The sequence below is a fragment of the Pecten maximus genome, chromosome 16, assembly GCF_902652985.1.
Source record: "Pecten maximus chromosome 16, xPecMax1.1, whole genome shotgun sequence".
In the NCBI taxonomy this organism is placed as follows: domain Eukaryota; kingdom Metazoa; phylum Mollusca; class Bivalvia; order Pectinida; family Pectinidae; genus Pecten; species Pecten maximus.
The window spans coordinates 22,032,114-22,057,634 of record NC_047030.1 but is presented as its reverse complement, the minus strand read 5'-3'; the positions used below and the strand labels follow the sequence as shown (position 1 = coordinate 22,057,634).

The 25,521-nt window shown below is 40.8% G+C and overlaps 1 protein-coding gene across 1 annotated transcript; it reads right to left on the bottom strand.

Annotated features, from left to right (window-relative positions):
* Positions 1-5,635: 5,635 nt before the first annotated feature.
* Positions 5,636-25,467, bottom strand: LOC117345350 (triosephosphate isomerase A-like). Its single transcript, XM_033908419.1, has 6 exons — positions 25,297-25,467; positions 12,157-12,280; positions 10,633-10,717; positions 9,735-9,867; positions 8,264-8,440; positions 5,636-6,317 (listed from the first exon to the last, which is right to left on the bottom strand). The coding sequence occupies exons 1-6, from the start codon at positions 25,406-25,408 to the stop codon at positions 6,199-6,201; spliced, it is 750 nt and encodes a 249-aa protein (XP_033764310.1). The 5' UTR covers positions 25,409-25,467; the 3' UTR covers positions 5,636-6,198.
* Positions 25,468-25,521: the final 54 nt, after the last annotated feature.

Below are 25,521 nucleotides of genomic sequence, written 5' to 3'. Positions count from 1 at the left end.
AAAAAAGTTGTTCTTTTTTGGATTTCAAAACTTCATGGGTTTAACAAAACGTTCAAAACCTACGTTTGGTATAAGGAAAATTACATGAATGATTCATTCCTACACTGACAATTTTACAAATAGTCCATGATTTAATCACAACAGTTACAGCTTTGCGACAATACTACAACGACCTATACACGACAGTTACAGCAATGTGACGATACTACAGATAATCCATGACAGTTACAGCATTGTGACGTTACTACAAATAGTCCACGACCTAAGCACGACCGTTACAGCATTGTGACGATACTACAAATAGCCCACGACCTAAACACGCCAGTTACAGCATTGTGACGATACTATAAATAATCCACAACCTATACAGGACAGCTACAGCATTGTGACGATACTATAAATAATCCACGACCTAAACACGACAGTTATAGAATTGTGACGAAACAATAAATAATCCACGACAGTTACAGCAATGTGACGATACTACAAATAGTCCACGACAGTTACAGCATTGTGACGATACTATAAATAATCCACAACCTATACAGGACAGTTACAGCATTGTGACGATACTATAAATAATCCACGACCTAAACACGACAGTTATAGAATTGTGACGATACTACAAATAGTCCACGACCTAAACACGACAGTTACAGCATTGTGACGATACTACAAATAGCCCACGACCTAAACACGCCAGTTACAGCATTGTGACGATACTATAAATAATCCACAACCTATACAGGACAGCTACAGCATTGTGACGATACTATAAATAATCCACGACCTAAACACGACAGTTATAGAATTGTGACGAAACAATAAATAATCCACGACAGTTACAGCAATGTGACGATACTACAAATAGTCCACGACAGTTACAGCATTGTGACGATACTATAAATAATCCACAACCTATACAGGACAGTTACAGCATTGTGACGATACTACAAATAGTCCACGACAGTTACAGCATTGTGACGATACTATAAATAATACACGACAGTTACAGCATTGTGACGACACTACAAATAGTCAACGACCTATACACGACCGTTACGGCATGGTGACGTTACTACAAATAGTCCACGACCTAAACACGACAGTTACGGCACTGTGACGATACTACAAATAGTCCATGACAGTTACAGCATTGTGACGATACTACAAATAGTCCACGAACTAAACACGACAGTTACGGCATTGTGACATACTACAAATAGTCCACGACCTATACACGACCGTTACAGCATGGTGACGATACTACAAATAGTCCACGACCTAAACACGAAAGTTACAGCATTGTGACGATACTATAAATAATCCACAACCTATACAGGACAGTTACAGCATTGTGACGATACTATAAATAATCCACGACCTAAACACGGCAGTTATAGAATTGTGACGAAACAACAAATAATCCACGACAGTTACAGCAATGTGACGATACTACAAATAGTCCATGACAGTTACAGCATTGTGACGATACTATAAATAATCCACAACCTATACAGGACAGTTACAGCATTGTGACGATACTATAAATAATCCACGACCTAAACACGACAGTTATAGAATTTTGACGAAACAACAAATAATCCACGACCTATGCACGATAGTTACAGCATTGTGACGATACTACAAATAGTCCACGACAGTTACAGCATTGTGACGATACTATAAATAAAACACGACAGTTACAGCATTGTGACGACACTACAAATAGTCAACGACCTATACACGACCGTTACAGCATGGTGACGTTACTACAAATAGTCCACGACCTAAACACGACAGTTACGGCACTGTGACGATACTACAAATAGTCCATGACAGTTACAGCATTGTGACGATACTACAAATAGTCCACGACCTAAACACGACAGTTACGGCATTGTGACGATACTACAAATAATCCACGACCTAAACACGACAGTTACAGCATTGTGACGATACTACAAATAGTCCACGACCTAAACACGACAGTTACAGCATTGTGACGATACTACAAATAGTCAACGACCTATACACGACCGTTACAGCATGGTGACGATACTACAAATAGTCCACGACCTAAACACGACAGTTACAGCATTGTGACGATACTACAAATAGTCAACGACCTATACACGACAGTTACAGCATTGTGACGATACTACAAATAGTCAACGACCTATACACGACCGTTACAGCATGGTGACGATACTACAAATAGTCCACGACCTAAACACGAAAGTTACAGCATTGTGACGATACTATAAATAGTCCACGACCCTGAAACACGACAGTTACGGCACTGTGACGATACTAAAAATAGTCCACGACAGTTACAGAATTGTGACGATACTACAGATAATCCACGGCCCTGAAACACGACAGTTACGGGCCTACGGCACTGTGACGATACTATAAATAGTCCACGACAGTTACAGCATTGTGACGATACTACAAATAGTCCACGACCTATGCACGACAGTTACGGCACTGTGACGATACTACAAATAATCCACGACCTAAACACGACAGTTACAGCATTGTGACGATACTACAAATAGTCCACGACAGTTACAGCAATGTGACGATACTACAAATAATCCACGACCTATATACGACAGTTATAGCATTGTGACGATACTACAAATAATCCATGACCTATTCACGATAGTTACAGCATTGTGACGATACTACAAATAGTCCACGACAGTTACAGCAATGTGACGATACTACAAATAATCCACGACCTATATACGGCAGTTATAGCATTGTGACGATACTACAAATAATCCATGACCTATTCACGATAGTTACAGCATTGTGGCGATACTACAAATAGTCCACGACAGTTACAGCAATGTGACGATACTACAAATAATCCACGACCTATATACGGCAGTTATAGCATTGTGACGATACTATAAATAATCCACAACCTATACAGGACAGCTACAGCATTGTGACGATACTACAAATAATCCACGACCTATATACGGCAGTTATAGCAATGTGACGAAACTAGAGATAATCCACGACCTTAACATGACAGTTACGGCATTGTGACGATACTACAAATAGTCAACGACATATGCACGACAGTTACAGCATTGTGACGATACTACACATAGCCAACGACCTATAAACGACATTTACAGCATTACCTCGACCAGTAATACAGTACAAACAGTCTATGACAATTCCACAAATAGCCCACGACCTATACACGACAGTTACAGCATTGTGACGATGATAAAAATAGTTCATGCCCTAAATACGACAATTACCCAACGACTTACACACGACAGTTACAGAACTGTGACAATACTACAAATATCCCAAGATCATCGAAATCCCAGGTTACAGCTAGTTGGTGAATGCATCCCATGAATTTTCAGTGATGCAAATTGGTGTTAGCATTTGATTTGTACTGAAGGAAATTCGTGATTTATCAATGTGTCCCTTTAGTTCCCAATTTTCAGTCCGAAGATGAGGATGACACACCTTTCACTGACCCCAGGGATGCCTCATAGGAATATTTCGACAAAATCTGATTAGTCGTTGAGTATGAAGAGTTTTAATGAAAAAGACTACATTGTTTGTTTTAGTTTCTTTTCTATTATATCTTTTGAAAATGTTTTTGACATCAGCAAGCTAATAAAAAATCGCTTAATAGGTCTTGAAATGAAAACGGCGGCTGTGAATAATATTGTATAAATATGGCATAAAGGGAGACATTTCAATCAATAAAATGATCCATATCATACAATTTTGACAAGTGATCATAGTAAAAAGGATGACAGAAATGGGCATCTTTTACCTCAAACTCAGCGCTTGAACAATTATTTCGTAAATAAACTATCTTCTTGCCATGTTCAGAGTTCTTAATAGTGTCTAATAAGAGCATTCTTGATGTTTGAAATGCCACCCTGTATGCCATATTTATGTGATATTATTCACAACCACCATCTACATTTCAAGGTCAAAATAGAATCAATGTTTGAAAATACACTGTATTACATACAGAATACCAGATTGTGTATATGTTTGGAAATTATCCATTAAAAGACTTACCATCGACAAAAAACTCAACCCTGGACTTCAGCTCAGTGGAAAGTCAACAATTCTGACCCAACCAAACACTTCAGCTCAGTGGAAAGTCATCAATTCTGACCCAACCAAACACTTCAGCTCATTGGAAAGTCATCAATTCTGACCCAACCAAACACTTCAGCTCATTGGAATGTCATCAATTCTGACCCAACCAAACACTTCAGCTCATTGGAAAGTCATATACATACCACAGAAAAGTCAGTAATTGTTTCCATATATACTTAGACAAAATACTCTTATTATTTTCAAAGTAAAATTTTATTTAATCATAGACCATATTGCTCTTAATGACTCCACTGTGACCTTTAAGAAAGAGCAACCAATTGTAGAGAACAAGTTGGTTGATCCTTGACTAAGACAATAACAATCATAATTGCAAAACGATCAATACTTAATACAAGTCTATTCTTAGAAAGACTCAATTGAACTCAGTTGACCCAGTGACTCCTTTGGATTTCCAAATGAACCTTTCTGCCCCCATCCTCTATATTTACGACCCAACATTCAGTGAATTGTAGTGTTCAAAGCTTTTGCAAATAGTTACCTCTTCTGGACACCCTTCCCAAATTGTTTCTGATAAGGTAAAAATGCAAAACGGTCATGAACTACACAGGGCGATGAACGAAGCATGAAGGCTATAGGTCTAATGGCCTAAAATACAAAGTAGTCCTTTCAATGCTAATTTCAAAGGAACCTTTGGATGGATGACACAAAGTCTTGTGCTAATAAGAATCAGTATGACACAAAGTCATATGCTAATAGGAATCAGTATGACACAAAGTCATGCGCTAATAGGAATCAGTATGAAAAGTCATATGCTAATAGGAATCTGTATGACACAAAGTCATGCACTAACAGGAATCAGTATGACACAAAGTCATGCGCTAATAGGAATCAGTATGAAAAGTCATGCTAATAGGAATCAGTATGACACAAAGTCATATGCTAATAGGAATCAGTATGACACAAAGTCATGCGCTAATAGGAATCAGTATGAAAAGTCATATGCTAATAGGAATCAGTATGACACAAAGTCATGCGCTAATAAGAATCAGTATGAAAAGTCATATGCTAATAGGAATCAGTATGACACAAAGTCATATGCTAATAGGAATCTGTATGACACAAAGTCATATGCTAATAGGAATCAGTATGACACAAAGTCATATGCTAATAGGAATCTGTATAACACAAAGTCATACGCTAATAAGAATCAGTATGACACAAAGTCATGCCCTAATAAGAATCAGTATGACACAAAGTCATGACCTAATAGGAATCAGTATGACACAAAGTCATATGCTAATAGGAATCTGTATGACACAAAGTCATGCGCTAATAGGAATCAGTATGACACAAAGGCATGCCCTAATAGGAATCAGTATGACACAAAGTCATTCGCTAATAGGAATCAGTATGAAAAGTCATGCGCCAATAGGAATCTGTATGACACCTCCAAATTCAACAGACGACAATAACAGTCCGGTTTGAGACTGCTCGACAAGAATCGAAAACAAAGCAAACCCAATTTTTTAGGAATTTTTTAATTCTATTTTTTTTTTATAATTGTTTACAAATGACATTTTGATACGATAAATAAACAAAAATACATAACAATGTCTACAAATCAGAATGTGTAGGGATGAGGAGGGATTTATTAACAGATTTGTCAGCTAGCTTGCAGAATTTCCATTGAAAAAAGCGTAACACACTTATAAAAGCTTAATATTTCTAAAATATGACCTTAAAACAATTCAGCATTAAAACACAATAAAAATGCAGTCATGAGTGTTACCAGTATTAATGAGAACTGTTTCATATCCAAGGAAAATGTCTTCACAAAGCAGGCTAAGCTACAACCATCATTGTTTGACCAGACTTGTGGTCAACCTGATGGTCAGGTAAATTGTTTGTTCCTCATAGCACTGTAAGCATCATACTCATTCAATCTCAAAGGTGACAAATTCTGTAGTCTATATAGTGTATGCGCAACAACAGCCCCAGGCTATTTTTGCCAGTGAACAGCTCAAGAACAGTTCTATCATTAGACAACCAGCACCTAATTTCAATATGAGTATCGATAAAAAGTTATTCCTTGGCATTGACAATTTTCACAAAGTCCGGTTTGAGAGAAGCACCGCCAACAAGAAATCCATCAATGTCCCCTTTAGCGGCTAGATCCTTACAATTGGCAGCGTTGACTGATCCTGTAATACAGAGCAGTACATGTTACACGTGTATCTAACAAAGAGATAGGACAGGCGAGTAGAGATAATACATGTAACACATATGAAAAAAACCTGAGAAAACTGTCTTTTCCCAATACATTATATTAAGAACTTTCCATTCTATATCCAAAAGTTACGGGAACTGAACAACTATACGTCCTAATGGACCAAGTATCTACTCATCCCCTTGTAGAACAATAAAAACATACAGGGGCCTGTTCATTTATGCGGACAAACTGGTTCGTCAGTTTTTAACTGTATTATTTCAAACATATATCTTGATGGACCTGCAAATGTTAATACAAGCCTTGGAAGTCTTTGTCAAGGCTCATCTAAAAACAAGAGGCCCAGAGGGCCTGTATCGCTCACCTGGTTTCATGAGATATGAAACAAGAACTATGCTTAAGTATATTTGCCACTGGTATTGCTATGTCAATATATATCATATGCATTTTATATGGTTACATGAACATTGTTTTTATTGTAATTCTAAAAATGTCAATTTAGCCAAATTGATCCCTTTTGGCCCCGCCCCTCAGCCCCCCGGGGGTCAGCCCCACCAATTGTACAATTTTGAATCCCTATCCCAAGGGGATGTTACCAAGCAAATATGAGCGATATATATATATCCATTGCTTAGTTTCAGAGAAGAAGTTGTTTATATCAATTTAGGCAAATTGACCCCTTCTGGCCCACCCCTCAGCTCTCAAGGGGGTCAGCCCTATCATTTCTACAATTTTGAATCCCTACCCCAAGGGGATATTACCAGTCAAATATGTGAGATATCCATTGCTTAGTTTCAGAGGAGAAGTCGTTTATATCAATCTAGCCAAACTGGCCCTTTTTGGCCCCGCCCCTAAGAAACCCAGGGGGTTAGCCCCACTAATTGTACAATTTTGAATCCCCACCCCAAGGGGATATTACCAGTCAAATATGTGAGATATCCATTGCTCGGTTTCAGAGGAGAAGCTGTTTATATCAATTTAGCCAAATTGACCCTGTTTGGCCCCGCCCCTCAGCGCCCCGGGGGGTCAGCCCCACCATTTGTACAATTTTGAGTCCCCACTCAGTAGTTATGCTACCAGGCAAATATGAGCGATATCAATTGCTCGGTTTCAGAGAAGAAGTCGTTTATATCAATAGAGCCCAATTGACCAATTTGACCCCGCCCCTCAGGCCCCTGGGGGGTCAGCCCCATCATTTGTACAATTTTGAATCCCCACCACATAGTGATGCTACCAGGAAAATATGAGCAATATCCAATGCTCGGTTTCAGAGAAGAAGTCGTTTATATCAATATAGCCCAATTGACCTCATTTGGCCCCGCCCCAGAGGCCCCCATGGGGTCAGCCCCATCATTTGTACAATTTTGAATCCCCACCCCATAGTGATGCTACCAAGCAAATATGAGCGATATCCATTGCTCGGTTTCCGAGAAGAAGTCGTTTATATCAAAATAGCTAAATTGACCCCTTTTGGCCCCGCCCTAGAGGCGCCCAGGGGGTCAGCCCCATCATTTGTACAATTTTGAGTCCCCTACCCATAGGGATGCTTCTGACCAAATTTGGTGAAATTCCGATCAGCGGTTATGAAGAAGAAGTCAAATAAGTAAATTGTTGACGGACGGACGGACGACAGACGGACGACAGACGGATGACGGACGACGGACGCCACGGTATGGCATAAGCTCACCTTGGTCCTTTGGACCAGGTGAGCTAACAATATAAAATCACCAGGTCCGTCTTTATTTCATAAACAAACAACACCGGTCCAAGTGGTCTAACCGTTCGGACCGCAAAAACAAAAACGGCCAAAATTTTTTAACAGACCAAACATTTTGTTTACTGTAGAGCTTATTGGGATGCCCTCCCTTTGTTTAAGACACAAAAGACAACTGTTGAAAGACAAAACCATCTCAAGCTCACCTCCATAAATAATGCGAACATTCTGTGCGATAGTCTCAGATGTATTTTTGGCAAGCCATTTCCTCAGGTCAGCGTGTACTTCCTGTGCCTGCTCGGGTGAAGCTGTTTTACCTGTGCCAATGGCCCACACTGGTTCATAGGCTAGAACCACCTTCCCCCAATTATCTCCAATTTTTTCTGTAAATATCAAGTAAAGTGAGGGGGTTTAGTACTGGAATCTTCACTTCATATTATGTTTGACAGGTCAGACGTCATGTTCATTACCATTTTTATCCTGTAACTCCTTGGGGCAACAAATAATTTAAAATTTCAACTCGGGTAAGGGGTTGCGGTTTCTTAAAGGGACATTTAAACATTGTTAATAGCGTTTTTACAGAATTGCAGTAGACATGATTGGGCTTATATACCAGACATGGACTTATTGTCTGATAAATAGAGTAAATAGGAAAAGGGTTTATACCAGACATGGACTTATTGTCTGATAAATAGAGTAAATAGGACACAGATTTATACCAGACATGGGCTTATTGTCTGATAAATAGAGTAAATAGGAAAAGGGTTTATATCAGACATGGGCTTATTGTCTGATAAATAGAGTAAATAGGACACAGATTTATACCAGACATGGGCTTATTGTCTGATAAATAGAGTAAATAGGACACAGATTTATACCAGACATGGGCTTATTGTCTGATAAATAGAGTAAATAGGAAAAGGGTTTATATCAGACATGGGCTTATTTTCTGATAAATAGAGTAAATAGGAAAAGGGTTTATACCAGACATGGGCTTATTGTCTGATAAATATGTTAAATAGGACACAGATTTATACCAGACATGGGCTTATTGTCTGATAAATAGAGTAAAAAGGACAAGAATTTATACAAGGCATGGGCTTATTGTCCGATAAATATGGTAAATAGGACACAGATTTATACCAGACATGGGCGTATTGTCTGATAAATATGGTAAATAGGACACAGATTTATACCAGACATGGGCGTATTGTCTGATAAATAGAGTAAATAGGACACAGATTTATACCAGACATGGGCTCATTTTCTGATAAATAGAGTAAATAGGACACAGATTTATACAAGGCATGGGCTTATTGTCCGATAAATATGGTAAAAAGAAAAAGGGTTTATACCAGGCTTGGGCTTAACGTCTGATAAATATGGGCCATTTTCTTATCAAATGGGGTACTTCTCATAAGACTTCAGATTGAATGAAATTTCTGAAAATATCCTTTTCAATTTCTAGATTTCTAAAAAGGCTATGGGTACAGCCTCAACCCTGATTACTACCTGGTATATAGATGAGAGAGTAAAGGAAGAAGCTGTAATTTTTTTCTATTTTTTACTGTTTTTTTTTTTTTTTTGTATAACTGCTGGTTTATTTTTTAATCATATTACATTTAATACATAGCTTGAATAAGGCACCAGCACAAGAATTAAAGTTAGTATTCCTACCTATGAGAGCCTTTGTCTGTTTACACACTACATCCATTGTTTGGTTGGCCTCCCTCTCTTCCAACTGTTCTCCAATACAAGCAATCACATTAAGTCCATTTGCAAGGGCACACTTCGTCTTGTCACCGATCAGCTATAAAATAAATCACATTAATATGAATGAAATATACCAATACATTTACATGCAATCCACTGAAAATGCAATGAGAACTAGGATTTTTTCTAACGGCATTTTGGGGCTGTTAATGGGCTCCATTCACAATTAAAATTATTTCATATTTACATCAAATTCCCAAAATTTGCAGTTTATTCCTGAAATTATTTTTCCATGATTTCCCAATCTTCTTCCCGAAATGAGATAAAATGGCTTGATCCCAAACCAGCAAAAAAAAAAAGCCCCTGAGAACAAGACTGTGTATATTGTTGTGTTACACTTAGAAAATTTTATTTCAATTCACAAGCTAATGATGAATATCATGGTAAAACATCTCAGTTACATTTCAAATTAGGAATATTTTTCTATTTTTGGATGTCTCTCATTACAATGCATGGGAGTCCACACCATTCCTTTGTCTTACGTTATTGATTGATGTCCTGGTTCTGAAGATGATTCATAACAAATTCAAAATTGAAAAAAAAACACTACACTTTTCTCATCTTAATATCCTCTATTGGCCTAAGGGAGATAAACTCTGCAATATTAATCCTTTTTATCCAAGGATAATGAAGACCTAACATGATTCAGGTGTTCAAGACTAGTACTAAATAAATCTAGTGAATATATCAATGTTACAAAGATTTTCTAAAATTCATCAAAGTACTCCAAATTATGACCTTGAATTGGTGGAGTTATACTGCTTAAAAACAATTCTTTCTGAATAAACAACAAAAGTTGTACCTCATCATTTTCACCAAACACATTCCTTCTCTCTGAGTGGCCTAGGATCACCCAATCACAGCTACAGTCTTTGATCATTCCAGGGCTGAAATATAAAAAAACAATATCTCAGGAAAAATAGCTAAATGTACAACTGTCACATTTTTCTTTGAGGGTGTCGAACCATGCATTATTTCAGATAGGACCATTTACAGCTGCGGTATGGAAGTCATCTTTACCAGAACTATGAAAACAGTTATTCAAAAGCTGATAAGAAATCTCATTACTCCTTTATTTCAAAACCTCCACATGTATTTCCTCAAAACAAGCAGATATAAAGAGGCTGAAAGATACTAGAGTTTTGTAAAAATTTGTCCAGTAAGCTTTACCAGAAATGGTTGGTCAAGAAGTTAAAATTGTTGTTAAAATGTGATTAGCCTAAATCGCCTTTTGAACAACTCGGTACTGGTTTCAAATCTTTCTTGCTATATAAAGATTTGGTTTGGTTTGTTTTTGTTTAACGTCCTATTAACAGCAAGGGTCATTTAAGGACGTGCCAGGTTTTGGAGGTGGAGGAAAGCCGGAGTACCCGGAGAAAAACCACCAGCCTTAGTACAGTCAGTACCTGGCAACTGCCCCACGTAGGTTTCGAACTCGCAACCCAGTGGTGGAGGGCTAGTGATAAAGTGTCGGTACACCTTTAATAACCATTCTGCCACCACGGCCCCATGCTATATAAAGAAGGCTCTGAATTATTAATATAGTGTGGGGCCTTGGTGGCAGAATGGTTAAGGTATACCGACACTTTATCACTAGCCCTCCACCATATAATGATATATAAATTAAAGAAGGCTCTGACTTATTAACATGACATCTAGAGTGTGGTACACATATTATTCAAATTTCAGTAAAGATTGTTGATGAACAAATATAACAGCCCCATCCATTCATTTTAGTTCAAATTAAACCCAGTCTCAATATATAACTATCCATTTAGGAGAAGTAGTGATAACTACATTTGTATGAAAACTGTTGACATGACAGTATGGGATTGATTCAGCCTTAAACTTAAGTTTTAGAATTGAAACAATACATTATTTAATAGAGCACACAATTAATTCCATCTAATCACTGCCTCTGCTAGGGATCAAACCCGTGACCTCTGGCTTACTAGTGTTAAAATCATCAGATTGAGCAAAAGAGGAGTTCTTTCTACCTGAGCGGTATATTGCAGCTAGCATTTACCAGCGTTACATACTCCCCATCCAAGAAAGAGTTTTTCCAGGGGGTAACTGTGATGCTTGTGGAACAAGCTTTTATAATTAGGCTAAGTGTTTTTTTCTGGGTCACATGCATTGGCACAATGTAATAGAGCACATCATCAATCAAATTAAAATCACAACCTCTGCTAGGGATCAAAACCAGGATCTCTTGCTTACTAGTCTTATGCTAAACGGATCGTGCTAAAGAGAAGTTACCAGCAGGTTACATTATAAGGTATGTGCATTTATCAAAGATAAGAATGACAACAACTTATCAACTGACCTGATGTCACCAGTAAAAGCTCCCGATTCAGCCTTATAACAGTTTTGTGCAGCGACACCAATGTTACTGTTCAGCTTCTGGCGTGCATAATCCAGGTAGATAGTTGGTGGAGACACTACCACTTCTGGAAACAAGAATTGTATGATCTTTTTTCTAGTTTTGCATGGTGAATGTATTTAACTCAAATGAACATGTACAGTGACATTTAAAAGAACTGCAAATACAAACTATTAAGATATTATTACATAATTATTGACCAAACACAGAGCAGATAAAATTTGTGCTGTATTTATTTCATGAACGTCTGCAGCTGCATATAGATAATTTTGATACCAAGTTAGTAATATTGACCAGTAAATTGGCTAAGTATTATCTATGAAACAAATAAAATTGTTGTTATTTTGGTTTAAATTTTAATAATATATTATACAATTGTACAGGGCCTTTTTCTAAGGGCTTTTTGTGGCAATTAATAGGCCCCATATTCCCAATTGAAATTATTTCATTCTAAGTCAAATTCCCAAAATTTGCAGTTTACTCATGAAAAAATCATTCCCTATTCACAAATTTTCTTCTCAAAATGAGACAAAGAGGACTCATACCAAAACCAGTGAGAACAAATAGGTTATACATCATTGTATTCAAATGTATTTAAAACAACAATTATGTCTAGTATCATGTCAAATGAAGCAAATAGTGAAAACTTTCAAAGGAGAAAAACCTCTAAGGAGCAAGTCAAAAACTGTGTAGATGTGTACATATATACTAGTTCATTGCTTGACAGGGTTTTTTGACTGCTTTGAGAATGGGGCCTTGATTTCGGGAAAAAGTGACAAAATCTAAAACAAACACATCCCTTGGGGACAGATCTAGATCAACCGTTTATACCAAACTGGTAAACAGATTGCAGCATTGTGAGTGATGTAGGTGTGAAAAAACCCAATTGAAGCTTATTTTCCCTCAATTACTTTTGTTATGGTAACATGCCAGGGGTTGACACTAACTTAATCACCTTGACAGACTGTCATGGCTGCCAGGTTTTGGAATGAGGCAGCCCAGGCTGCCAAAGGTCATGATGCCCCTCTTGAGGGATCTGGGAGCATTATCCCTCCAGCCCTTACCCCAACACTGAGGAAAAAATTGAATATTCTAGATGCAGTTTCCTGCATTCTAGTTCATTCTGAGCATAAGATATAAGACCTTACACCAAACGTTTTCATTAAAAAAGTTCTGAAAATAAAATTATTGAAGTCAATGAAGAAAACTTTAGTTTATCATTAAACATTTGACTGAAAATGTTGGCAGCCCACAGGGCTGCTGGTCTGGACATTGTAGCAGCCCGACCAGATTCCAGGCAGCCCAGGGCTGCCTGGGCTACTGCAGGTTGAGTCGATCGCTATATAAGGACATAAACATAGATTTACGTCACCGGCCTGTTATCCATAATGCATTGCGAGGTTCAGCCAATCGACTAAATGAGATGTGATCACATGATCTGTTTTACTACGTGTTTACTATGCGAAAAACATGTGTTGCGTGCATAAATATGTTTTTTTTGCTCTGGGTAATTCATTTATGTAATTTATTGTTCAATATTTTGTATCATTAAGTTTACAAGATTATAAACAATTTCACCTTTGGAATTACATGTTTCTATAAATGTACAAATGTACATGTATTTTTGTACTAGGAGGACACTTGTCAATCCATGCGTGTATCGTGGAAACACGCATAACACACATATCACGAGAATTAAGCAGTTCTCGTTTTACAATTAATACCCGAGTTACAGCTCTAGAAGTTTGCCGTATATAAATTAAAGTGACATGACATTTTGAAGTGAGGGAATCCCATTCGAGAAGCCCCCAATTACAATAGATAACCTAGTAAGTACATGTATTATGTATATAGAGGATCTTACATGAGTGGCTATGTATGGAATTTATTAAACTCGTTCAATAATTTGATATGTCATGGGCCTTTAGGTGTTTCTAATAGAAAAATTAAGTCGATTGTTAGTAACATCTAATTATGTCAACAACTCACAACTTTTAAATGTGAACGCGTTAAACCATTGGTCTTTTGATCTTAAAAATATTCCTTAAATCAAAGTAAGAAAAAATCCCGTAACTGAGAATGATACAGTGAATTTAGAGAAAGATATCAAACCGTACGAAAATGGAATCGATTACGATGATTGACGAGCATGTGAGAGTGATGCCTGAAAGTGTAAAAGCTGAATGGGTGACAACAATGAAAGAGGAGAAAATTAAAACAGCTAGCAAAACAATATTACTGCAATTTTTGACCAGTGTTCGGGAACTAGTAAATGAACAAATTGACTGAATTTGGATACCAGTTTTTGTGTCTTTGTTTACATCTAAGTTACAAATTCCAAAGGTAGAATCTTGAATTTATGTGTATAGTTAACATTTCGACAATTTATACCGGCTGATAAGCCATATTCTTTTACCCACGGCAGTTTTTGCAACATTATTGACGAATCATTATCTAATGAATGAAACAGGTGACTTATGCGTAGTAATTGTGTAGTAAAACAGATCATGTGATCACATCTCATTTAGTCGATTGACTGAACCTCACAATGCATTATGGATAACAGGCCGGTGACGTAAATCTTTGTTTATGTCCTTATATAGCGATCGACTCGACCTGTACTGTTAGTGTCGATCCCTGCATGATGCATAGCTGGTAAATGAGCAAAGAATATCAAAAACATTTCACATAAAAATGAACTTTCATTTACTCACAGTCCATAAATATGAGCACAACAGGACACAAACATGTGTGCCATTTAAATAAAATGTGTGACTTGCATGTAAATGAAAGAATGGTGACAGATTTAGTACCAAGATCAAACAAATACACAATATATTCGTAAAAACATCAGCACAGCAGCAAGTATAACTTTGAGCATAACTTCATTATGAACCTCAGCGCTAGCTGTCAGGCTGTCAAGTCTTGCAAAATAAATCTATCTTGTCATGTCCTCATTTCCTCGCTGATTCTGATTTCAGTGACCCATTATATAATTAGTTAAATTAATCACTACCCCGGGGAGCCGCATCTGTCATTTCTTTTTTGTTTGTGAACTTGTCTGTGCATGCTCGCATTGATAGTTGTTGGTGGCAATTAATTTTTGCAACTCAGGTCCAAATTACATTTTCAAAAACTTCAATTTTTAAGAACTTTTGAAACGTAATGTGTATCATTTGACAGCTACGTACTGCGATCTATTCTTAGCATTAGTGAAGGAAGCAATAATTTAGTATATTTTTTTATTATTCACATTAGTAAACTCTTTATGTAATTTGTTGAAATAAGCTTTATGCATTTTATATAAGCGTTATGCAGTTTTATAACCTGTGGTTTAAATTGTACATTATTTTGCAGGATATAAGCGTTATGCATTTTCGTTGTTGTAAGCAACCTCGTGGACATATAATATATAAACACGTGGACGACGCCGGCACGGGACATTCCCTGTTCTTGTACGAGGATTAACATGAACAGGTAAGTCTGCGAAGACTTGATACATGTAGGTAGCTCAGCGGAAGTCTGGGAAGACTTGGCAGGTATTCCTGTGTGCTCTGGTGGTACGTGCCGGGGTACCGGAGCAGGTTAAAAGTGCCGGTGTACTGAGCCGGTGGTGCCGGGTCTGGCGTCAGGTGCCGGCTGCGTAACACCTTTCTATACATGTCCACGAGGTGGCGCAAGTCACTGTTACATTACATTACAACGGAATAAATATAGAAACTAATCGCAGAGACTTTGTTCTTTGTCGTACAGAACCATATACGTTACACTTTGTGTTATCTTCAGAATTTGCGTGTTGTTTTATGGTAAAGTTTATAAATTTTACTAGTTGAGATAAATACAAGATTCTCGTTTACTTTTATATCATACTTCTCATTTATAAGTAGCCTCAGGTAATTGACACCTACACTGTATGAAAATTTTCAGAATTGTACACGGTTTGCATGGAGCATTCCCTCCACGGACAAAATGACATGATATTTTCACGTCTTTACCCCTCATTTGGGTTGTGGACAGGAATGAGGGCTAATCCTCATTTGAAGCTTCAAGGCGATTGACATTCAGGTCTATGAGAATCACGTCTGCAGAGGCAAACAGACAATGTAAATTGACATGCCACGACAGTCAGTTACGTCTGACGAAAGAGCTTGATGAGAGGCAGCGTGCAGAGTTAAAACAGCTGTTAGTTACTTATGCCGATGTTTTTTCTGCGAGCGAATTTGATATCGGGAATTTTCGGGCCATAGAGCACGCCATTGACACAGGCGATGCTCGCCCAATTAAACAGCGTTTCCGCAGAACGCCAAGCTGTTTTGTTGGGGAGGAGGAGAAGCACTTGGAGAAAATGCTCAGAGCTGACGTCATTGAACCCTCAATGTCGGAGTGGGCGTCATCTCCAGTGTTGGTACGAAAACGTGACGGGAGTGTGAGATGGTGCATTGACTACAGGGCTCTCAACAATGTTACCAAGAAGGATGTATTTCCGTTGCCGTTAGTGGAAGAATGTATTGACACTCTGTCAGGGAACATGTGGTTTTCAAAACTGGACGCCACATGGGGCTACTGGCAGATTAAGGTCAAGGACGCAGATAGGTGTAAGACAGCATTCACCACCAAATACGGTTTGTATCAGTTCAAGCGGATGCCCTTTGGTTTGACCAACGCACCTAGCACGTTCTCGAGAGTCATGAGTTTGATATTGAGAGGGCTGCACTGGAAGATAGTACTCGCTTTTCTTGACGATGTGTTAGTCCTCGGTAATGATTTCACGGATCATATGGACAATCTTGCCCAGGTGTTCGAACGGTTTCGTGAATACGGCATCAAACTCAAGGCTAAGAAATGTGACCTATTCCAAACAGAGGTCGAGTATCTCGGTAGGGTTGTAGGGCGCCAAGGGATGGAGATCAGCAAGGGATCGATCGAGACCATGCGCAAGTGGCAGACTCCTGAGTGTACAAAGGACGTCGAGCGTTTCTGCGGGTTTGCCAACTACCACAGGAGTTTTATCAAAGACTTTGCTGAACTGTCCGTACCGCTGTACGCCCTGACCGGGAAGAATAAATTTCATTGGGAGTCAGAACAACAGGATGCCTTCGATAAGCTCAAACAAGCTTTATGTAGCGCCCCTGTGCTGACAATACCGACGCCGGAGGGTAAGTTTATCTTGGACACTGACGCATCTGACTTCGCTGTCGGGGCCGAGTTGTTACAAGTACAGGACGGAGAGGAGAGATGCATTTCCTATTGTAGCTTTGCGTTAACTCCAGAGCAGCGCAAATACTGCATCACCAGGAAGGAGCTCCTCGCGGTTATTCGGTTTTCGCGACATTTCCGTCACTATTTGTTGGGGCGCCATTTTGAAGTCAGGACTGACCATAGTAGCCTTCAGTGGTTGATGAACTTTAACTCTTTCACCACTATATAACTTTACATAGTAACTACCACTCAACACTAAGTAACTTTCAGTTAATTAGTCAGAATCATTAATTAATTATTTCATCATCATTACTTAATCATTTATTATCTGATTCTCACATGTCATACACCAAAATTTACATAATAATCTCAGGATTATATCTTTGATGTCAACTTGGATGGTTACCTGTACTAAAGTGCCCTACAGGTGTGATAAAGGTAAGTTACAGGTGATTTTCATACTTTTTTACTTATATAAGTTCTAAATATATATTTATTAGCTTTTTCAACTTCAATTAATGTTTAAAATAAAACAAGACTATTTTATAAGTTCAACTAATCTTGTTTTTTGTATTTTTTTCACAGGTAAATCTCGTTAACATATACATAAAGAATCAAGACAGTTCCGAAGACTTAATGAATAAATTGATTGGAAATATCATCTTTCTTTGTCATTTTTTCAATGTATTCATCACAATGCAAGTGTTCCAGAGCTAGAAATATTGATACCAGGTAAGTAAGGTAAGCAAAATATTACAAGGTAAGCTCAGGTGTGCATGAAAAGCTCGTTAGCGTACCTGTGTATGAAATTACTGCCAAAAGTACACTTTTGTGTGATAATCACTGTAACATGTGCTGTGTGTGTTACAACACAGGGGAACATCACATTTCCCACAAGCCATGGTTGTCTTTGAGCGCTTGTATGGGTTGTCCTTTACTGTACAACCAGGATGACTGGCCATGAAGTTTCTGTGCTTTCGGTTGCATACAACACAAAGACGATCTTTTCCTCCTGCGGCAGTTGGCAAGTGCCCATTACCATCGAGTCTTGCATCATTATTTACATCAGATCTAGGCCTCTTGAAACACTTTCTGGATGTATTTCTGAATTCTCCTATAAGACTGTGTGCCAGCTCAAGTTTGAAGGTCATGAAATCTCTTTTCCTGTGATTTGCAGAATTCTGATTTATGAAGTTGCCTTCAATAATATATGCATTATATGCAGCACATTCCCTCAATTTCACCTCAACTTTGCGGTACCAACGCATGCATTTCTTGGATTTGTTGACACGAGTCATTTGATCAAGTCTGTCAACTCCTCCCATGTACTTGGCATAAGCTGACTGGACAGGTGTGGACTTTAGCTGAGCTTCTGTACCGTCCTTGTTCTTCCTTCTTGTCACAAGCTGATCATCCTCTGGGTCATGGAATGTGGACAAGTAATAAACCACTCTATTATCTTTCCACCATGTAGCCAATAGTTCGCCATTCATCAGCCAATCAGAGTCTCCCCTTTCAAGTTTTTTTTCGTCAGATTTTTTCACAACAAGTTTTTTAGGGTATCCTTTCCGGTTGTTTCGGATTGTACCACACAGGTAAGTGTTCCTGGACAACAAATAGTCTGCCAAAAGTGGACTGGTATAAAAGTTGTCTGTGAATATGATATGCCCTTTCATTTCCAAAAACTTTGTCAGCTCAATTACAACTCTAGAGGAAAGTCCAAACACATTGTTCACAATGTCTGCATGTTTTCCAACATACACTTCATAGTTCAAGCAATAAGCGGACACCGCATCAGTGGCTACCCATAACTTTATTCCAAACTTGACTGGCTTATCCTTCATATACTGCTTCAGACCAAGTCTACCTTTGAATGGAACCATGGCTTCATCTACTGAAATTTCTCTATGAGGCAAATACTCCCTTTGAAAAGCCTGTCTACAGTGATCTAGTATAGGTCTGATTTTATGGAGTTTGTCATTGGCGTTTGCACCTGTACCGTCACTGAAATGGAGGTATCGTTTTATCTGTATGAATCGATCGCGAGACATTACCTCTCCAAATTTTGACCCAACCAACCAATAGTTCGTATTTTCTGCCCAGTACAATTCATCCCGTTCAAATTGCATAATCTCCATAAGTAACAACATACCGTAAAATGCTTTCATCTCCGGTAAAGTTACAGGTGTCCAAATGCCTTTGTCACCGCCATGTATCCGTTTCGTCTCAGCATTCATATTTGTGAAATCGACGATGGATTCAAACAGTTCGTCGCTGTAGAACAGTTGAAAATAGTTTAATGCTGTTGCAGATGTGTCAAGCACACGAGTTGGCCCCACTCTCTCACCGAAATTGACAGTATTTCTCCGAGTATTCACCTTGACCCAATCGTTTTCGTCATATGTTTTTCCTTCGTAGATTTCATCCGGCTCAAACCCGTCAAATTCCCCCTCTGAATCACTACTATCTCCCATAATATCACGCCATTCCCTCATTAGTTCTTCTCTCTGTCTTCGATTTATGTTCACTAAGTCAAAATTTTGAAGGTTTTGCAGTAATTCGTCGCCAGAGAAGTCAGATTCTTCATCGGACGCCGCCATTTTGAATGCAAATTTATTCTATTTTCACTTTCGGGAAACCCGCTTCAAACATTGGGAAATCATCGGTAATTTCCATTGAAATATAAGTAAAACCTAGAAAGGTTACAAGTAGAGATACTGTAGTCAGGAGATAAGTACGTCACGGGTCTATATTTATCAGCCAATCAGAGTAAAGATCGTATAAATAGCGGAATCACCTGAGACCGCTTTTGCGGTTTGTAGTGTTGTACGGGTTGCGTCCCCTGGACCGCTTTTGCGGTCTGTAGTGGTGAAAGAGTTAAGAATCCTAACGGTCAACTGGCACGCTGGTTGGAAGAGTTAAGTCAGTACTGGATGGAGATTCATCACCGATCCGGAGGTAAGCATGTCAACGCCGACGCCCTCTCGCGCATGTCTGAGGACTACATCTGCCAGGAGTACAGACATAGCGTTTTGCCGGAACAGTTGCCGTGTGGTGGATGTGATTACTGCACAAAGAGGCACAGCGAGTGGAGCCATTTTATTGACTCCGTTGACGATGCCGTGCCGCTAGCAAATCCGTCACCAGCAGTTAGAACGGTTACTCAGGACGTCGACAAACTCACCTGGGTGCTGGGGTACACTTGGGCAGATATTATTAAAGCTCAGCAGGAGGACCCTAAGCTAAGCATTTTATGTTCTTGGCTTAGATCACGTCAGACTCCCGCCGAAGATGCTTTGATGTTAAGCAGCCCCGAGATAAAACATTATTGGATTAACAGGGAACTGTTTGCCCTTGATGACGATGGTGTTTTGTGGAAGCGGAATGCAAGCTGTCTAACTAGCAAACTCTTGGTTGTCCCCGAAAATCTGAGGAAGGAGATTTTGGCCCTTACTCATGACTTGCCGTCCGCCGGACATCAAGGTCAGGAGAGGACAATCGGAAGATGTAAAACCAAGTTCTACTGGTACAACTTATCAAGGGATGTAAGAAACTATGTTGCTTCATGTCCAACGTGTAATCGCAACAAGAAGCCAAGCAGGAAGGCAATGGCTAAATTAACATCCTATCATGCCAGCGCGCCCATGGAACGCGCTCATTTGGATTTCATGGGGCCGTTTCCTGTTACGCGTAGCAACAACGCTTATATCCTGATGATAGTGGACCAGTTCACCAAATGGGTAGAATGTATCCCACTTCCGAATCAGTCTGCGGAGGACACAGCGAGGGCTGCTGTTAATCAGTTTTTCTCAAGGTTTGGGTACCCCCTCCAGATATTCACAGACCGAGGGACAAACTTTGAGAGTCACCTGTTCAAACAGCTTTGTGAAAAGCTCAAGATACACAAAGCTCGGACAACACCATTTAGACCATCAGCCAACGGACAGGTTGAGCGATTTAACCGCACGGTAATGGACGCAGTACGGTGTTTCACAAGTCGGTCCACTAGCCAGTGGGACGAATTCCTACCGCAGTTAGCGGGGGCTATCAGATCGGCTGTAAATCGTAGTACTGGGTTCACACCTAATATGTTAATGTTGGGGAGGGAAGTAAACACACCAGTTGAACTTGTGTTCCCAGGTCCTCATCCTGATGAAGATTCTGAGAATTATGAGTTGTATGTCTCGACTCTAGCTACAGAAATACAGCGTGCTCATGAACTCGCTCGTAGTAAGCTGGTCACGAGTCAAGCTATCAACAAGCGTGACTATGACCTTAAAGCTTATACTAGATCATACGCAATGGGTGATGCTGTATATGTTCTAGATACAGCTACAGTCAAGGGAAGATGCAGTAAACTGTCCCCAACCTGGAAAGGACCCGCATTAGTGGTACGTAAACTCACTGATTACGTCTACGAAGTAATGCTCAGGAAGAAACTTGTAACGATTAACCATGATCGTCTCAAGCTTTGCAAAGATAGAGATCTACCGGCCTGGTTACTAAAACAGCGCAAACACCATGTTAGCAACAGTGCTCAGGGTCAACCAGCTGTTGTCACAGCTGACAAGAGTAAGTTCTGTGTATGTCGTGGCCCTGACAACGGTGAACTCATGATACAGTGCGAGGAATGTAGGGAATGGTATCATGGGTCGTGTGTGGGTGTAACCAGGGAACATGCAGAGTTAATTGATGTTTATCTCTGTCCTGAGTGTTTGCCAGGGAATAATTAGTGTGTTCTTCTTTCCTCAGAGATGTCTGACAGTCCTAACCCAAAGAGATCCTGGAAGCAGGGCCATCCCAGGCCAAAAACCCGGACGTCCAGATCGTCAGCGGGGATGCACGGCCCTCAAAAGATCTCCCGACAGACTGTTAAGGGTCTTCGACGCAAGGAGGAGTCAATCCTGCAGTGTGTCCGTCGAGTGACACGGGAGGGGACGTTGCTGGAGCCTACAGCATTTTATACATCTGTAGTGTCTCTAGCCGCCCCTGAGTTGAAGGAAGCGGTTTGCCTCCAGTATGATCTGGCCCAGAGACGGACCGATAGACGATGGATCCACGAGACGAGGACCAACTGCAGCTACGATCTGCCAGACGAGTGGATTGAACAGCACCTGCCGTCCGTGGATGGAAGTCGTCTATCCAGACCCAGGAGGAAAGCCGCTGCTACGCCCAGGGAGCCGGCACCGGGGATGTGCAAAGACATCCGTCTTAAAACTGACCCGTCACTGTCGGTGTTCCGCGGCAACGCCGGTGAAGGAGGGCCAATGGCGACAGCCAATGACAATGATGACTTGGACCTTACGTCTGGTGTTCCAGTATCTACACCTGTTGTTTCCCAGGGACATCAGGAGGAGGCCATGGACACATTAGCACCGTTGTCGCCAGCACCTATCCCTTCAGCCAGCGAGACCCAGCCTTGTCGTCCGTATCACGAGAGTGATATGGGCGTTGCTGGAACCAAGAGGCCTTTGGTTTTGACCGCCAGGGAGCAACCCCCGAAGAAGGTGACCAGACCTGTGAGCCCAGTGCGTGCACCCTCACCGTCGCCATCACCGTCATCAAAACCAGCCCAGCAGCCAAAGACTGTGCCTATCTTCTGTCCTCTATCTGGTTGTGACTCGAAGGACAAGCGGACTAAGCGACATGCAGTGGCCAAACATCTGCCTGCCGTTTTTGCCGACGTCTGTAACAACGTTCCTGGCCAGGTAGAGGCATTGAAGTGGCTAGTTCGGAAAGCCTATGGGAGAAAGGCAACTCTGCAAACAGCTGTGGACAAGGTCAACACATCTAGGATGATTCCAGTAGGGAGCGTCCTAGATCCATGCCATGAGGACGTCTTCAGACAAGCGTGTGGAGTGCTGGGAATCCAGAGACCGGAGAAGTTCTCCCTTCACCCCGTCAACTCCCCAGCAGTGCTGCTATTCTGGAGATGCCTACTGACCATTCTGGAGTCCTGTACCTCATCCCAGAGACTGGACTTTTACAGTTACAGGATGGCCCGGACCACAGTGGAGCTGCCACCAACTCATGTGGTTGAAACTAGCGTCACCGAGGTTTCATCACCAACCCCAGAGACCACCTACGATGAAGAGCTACCCGGACTAGAGGAGTACGTCGTTGTGGACCAAGTCAGCTCGGACGAGGAAGAGCCCTCGCGCCACTCAGGACTCCGAGTGATTGACAGCCATTTTCACCTCGACAGGACAAGCCGCCAGATCTGGGGAAAAAGTAGCGGTCACACCGTCGAGGACCTGCTGGAATACAGCTATTCTGACAGTGTGATCGAGCGACCAGGATTGCCAGTGGAACTGGTTGGAGGTGTCATTGTCTACAGTGAGCCCAGCACCTATCCACCTGTGGATTTCACGCTGCAGGGGCCCTGGAGAGTGGCTGTGGGTGTCCATCCAAAGCATTTTGAGACACTCACAGTCGACCGGAAGATCTGCCTCCAGCGACTACTGGAGCATCCAAAGGTTGTAGCCTTAGGAGAGTGTGGACTAGACCGTACCGTTCCTGCCGCCAAGTGGAGACGCCAAGTGGAGACGCCAAGGTGAGGTTTTCGCCAAACTACTCAGGATGGCGAGACCAGCGCAGCCTCTGGTTCTGCACTTGAGGGGAGTAAAGGAGGATGTCTACGGCACAGATGTCTACAGGTCTGCTCTAGTCATGGTGGAGGATGCATGTTCCAAGGAGCAGGGGATCCATCTCCATTGCTTCATGGGGGAAGAGGACGTCGTGCGTGCATGGCTCCGGAGGTTTCCGAAAACATATTTTGGAGTCACAGCCGCAGTCAGACGGTTCGACGACCCCCAGATTGAGGGTCTCCGAGCGATCCCTAGGGACAGGTTACTCCTGGAGACTGACTCTCCGTACTTCCCACCCGGAAAGACCAGAATCAGCACTCCAGCTTACATCGGAGAGACAGCCGCCATTGTAGCCGCCCACCTGGATGCTAGGACCCCGGAAATCCTGGAGCTTGCCACCAGCAACGCTACAGCCCTGTACGGGTTGTAGAAAGTAGATTCTCCAACTTGCCATCAGGGGATCCATTCAGGTCTCATGCCGTCACCACTGATGAGCCGAGACCTGGACTGTAAATATGTTTTATATATATGGTGCTCAGCCTCTTGGACGTGTTCCCGGACGGGAGACTGATGTTCCTATTATTTATACTTTTAACGGAGTAGGAGGGACTTTAGAACGGGGAGGAGTGTGGTGAAACAGGACTGAGCCAACAGTAATTGTCCTCCTTGCCGGAATGCCGTGGGCATTCGGGAAGTCTCGGGTGTCTTCGAGCTTCCGGTGAGAGCGCGCGAGTCAAGCCAGTCTTGAGATCAACGCCAACCTGTGAACACTGTGTTTGAAGTTCTACCTATTGTGATATATATTGTATTGCTGTTTGTGCTGCGCCCGCGTTGCTTGGTAAGCATACTATGTGATATGTCAGTGACCATTATTGTATATGTATGTTATATGTGGTGACGCTACACGTGGTTTCACTATAATAGATCTAGTTGGTAACGTGGTACCGAGTTAGCAGGAAGCATGCATTGTAGCTAGGCCGAGGTCAGCTAAATCTGTACTCCAATGATATTAGAGGTTTACACGACAGGAAACTTTTGCAGGCAATATCCACTAATGTAATCAGGTGGAATAAGACCTCATATACGTATACTGAACTAAATCCACAGGCGTCTGAAGTTCTGACAGTAAACTGAGATATAATACCATATAAAAAATAAGAGTATCTTACTGTCAGAACTTCAGACGCCTGTGCTAAATCTGGAGACAGTGATGATGATTGAATTTGATGGAGTCAGAAGGCCGAGAAGCACAGACCTGGCATCAAATGTTAATTTAAGAGAAATGTCAGAAACTTACCAGTTTTATCACTTAAAGGTCCTGCATTCAGGAATTGAATGATTTCATCAATCTTGGGTTTTAAGCCGTTCATCTTCCAGTTTCCTCCAACAAAGAATGTTCGGTCTCCCATCTTGATGTATCTTGAAATGTTACCGGCAAAGTGACCTTGATGAAGACAAGGTCGGTCAGATCCGTGCCTTCAAGAAGCTTAGATTCAATATTTGTTGCAGTAAACGTTCGAGA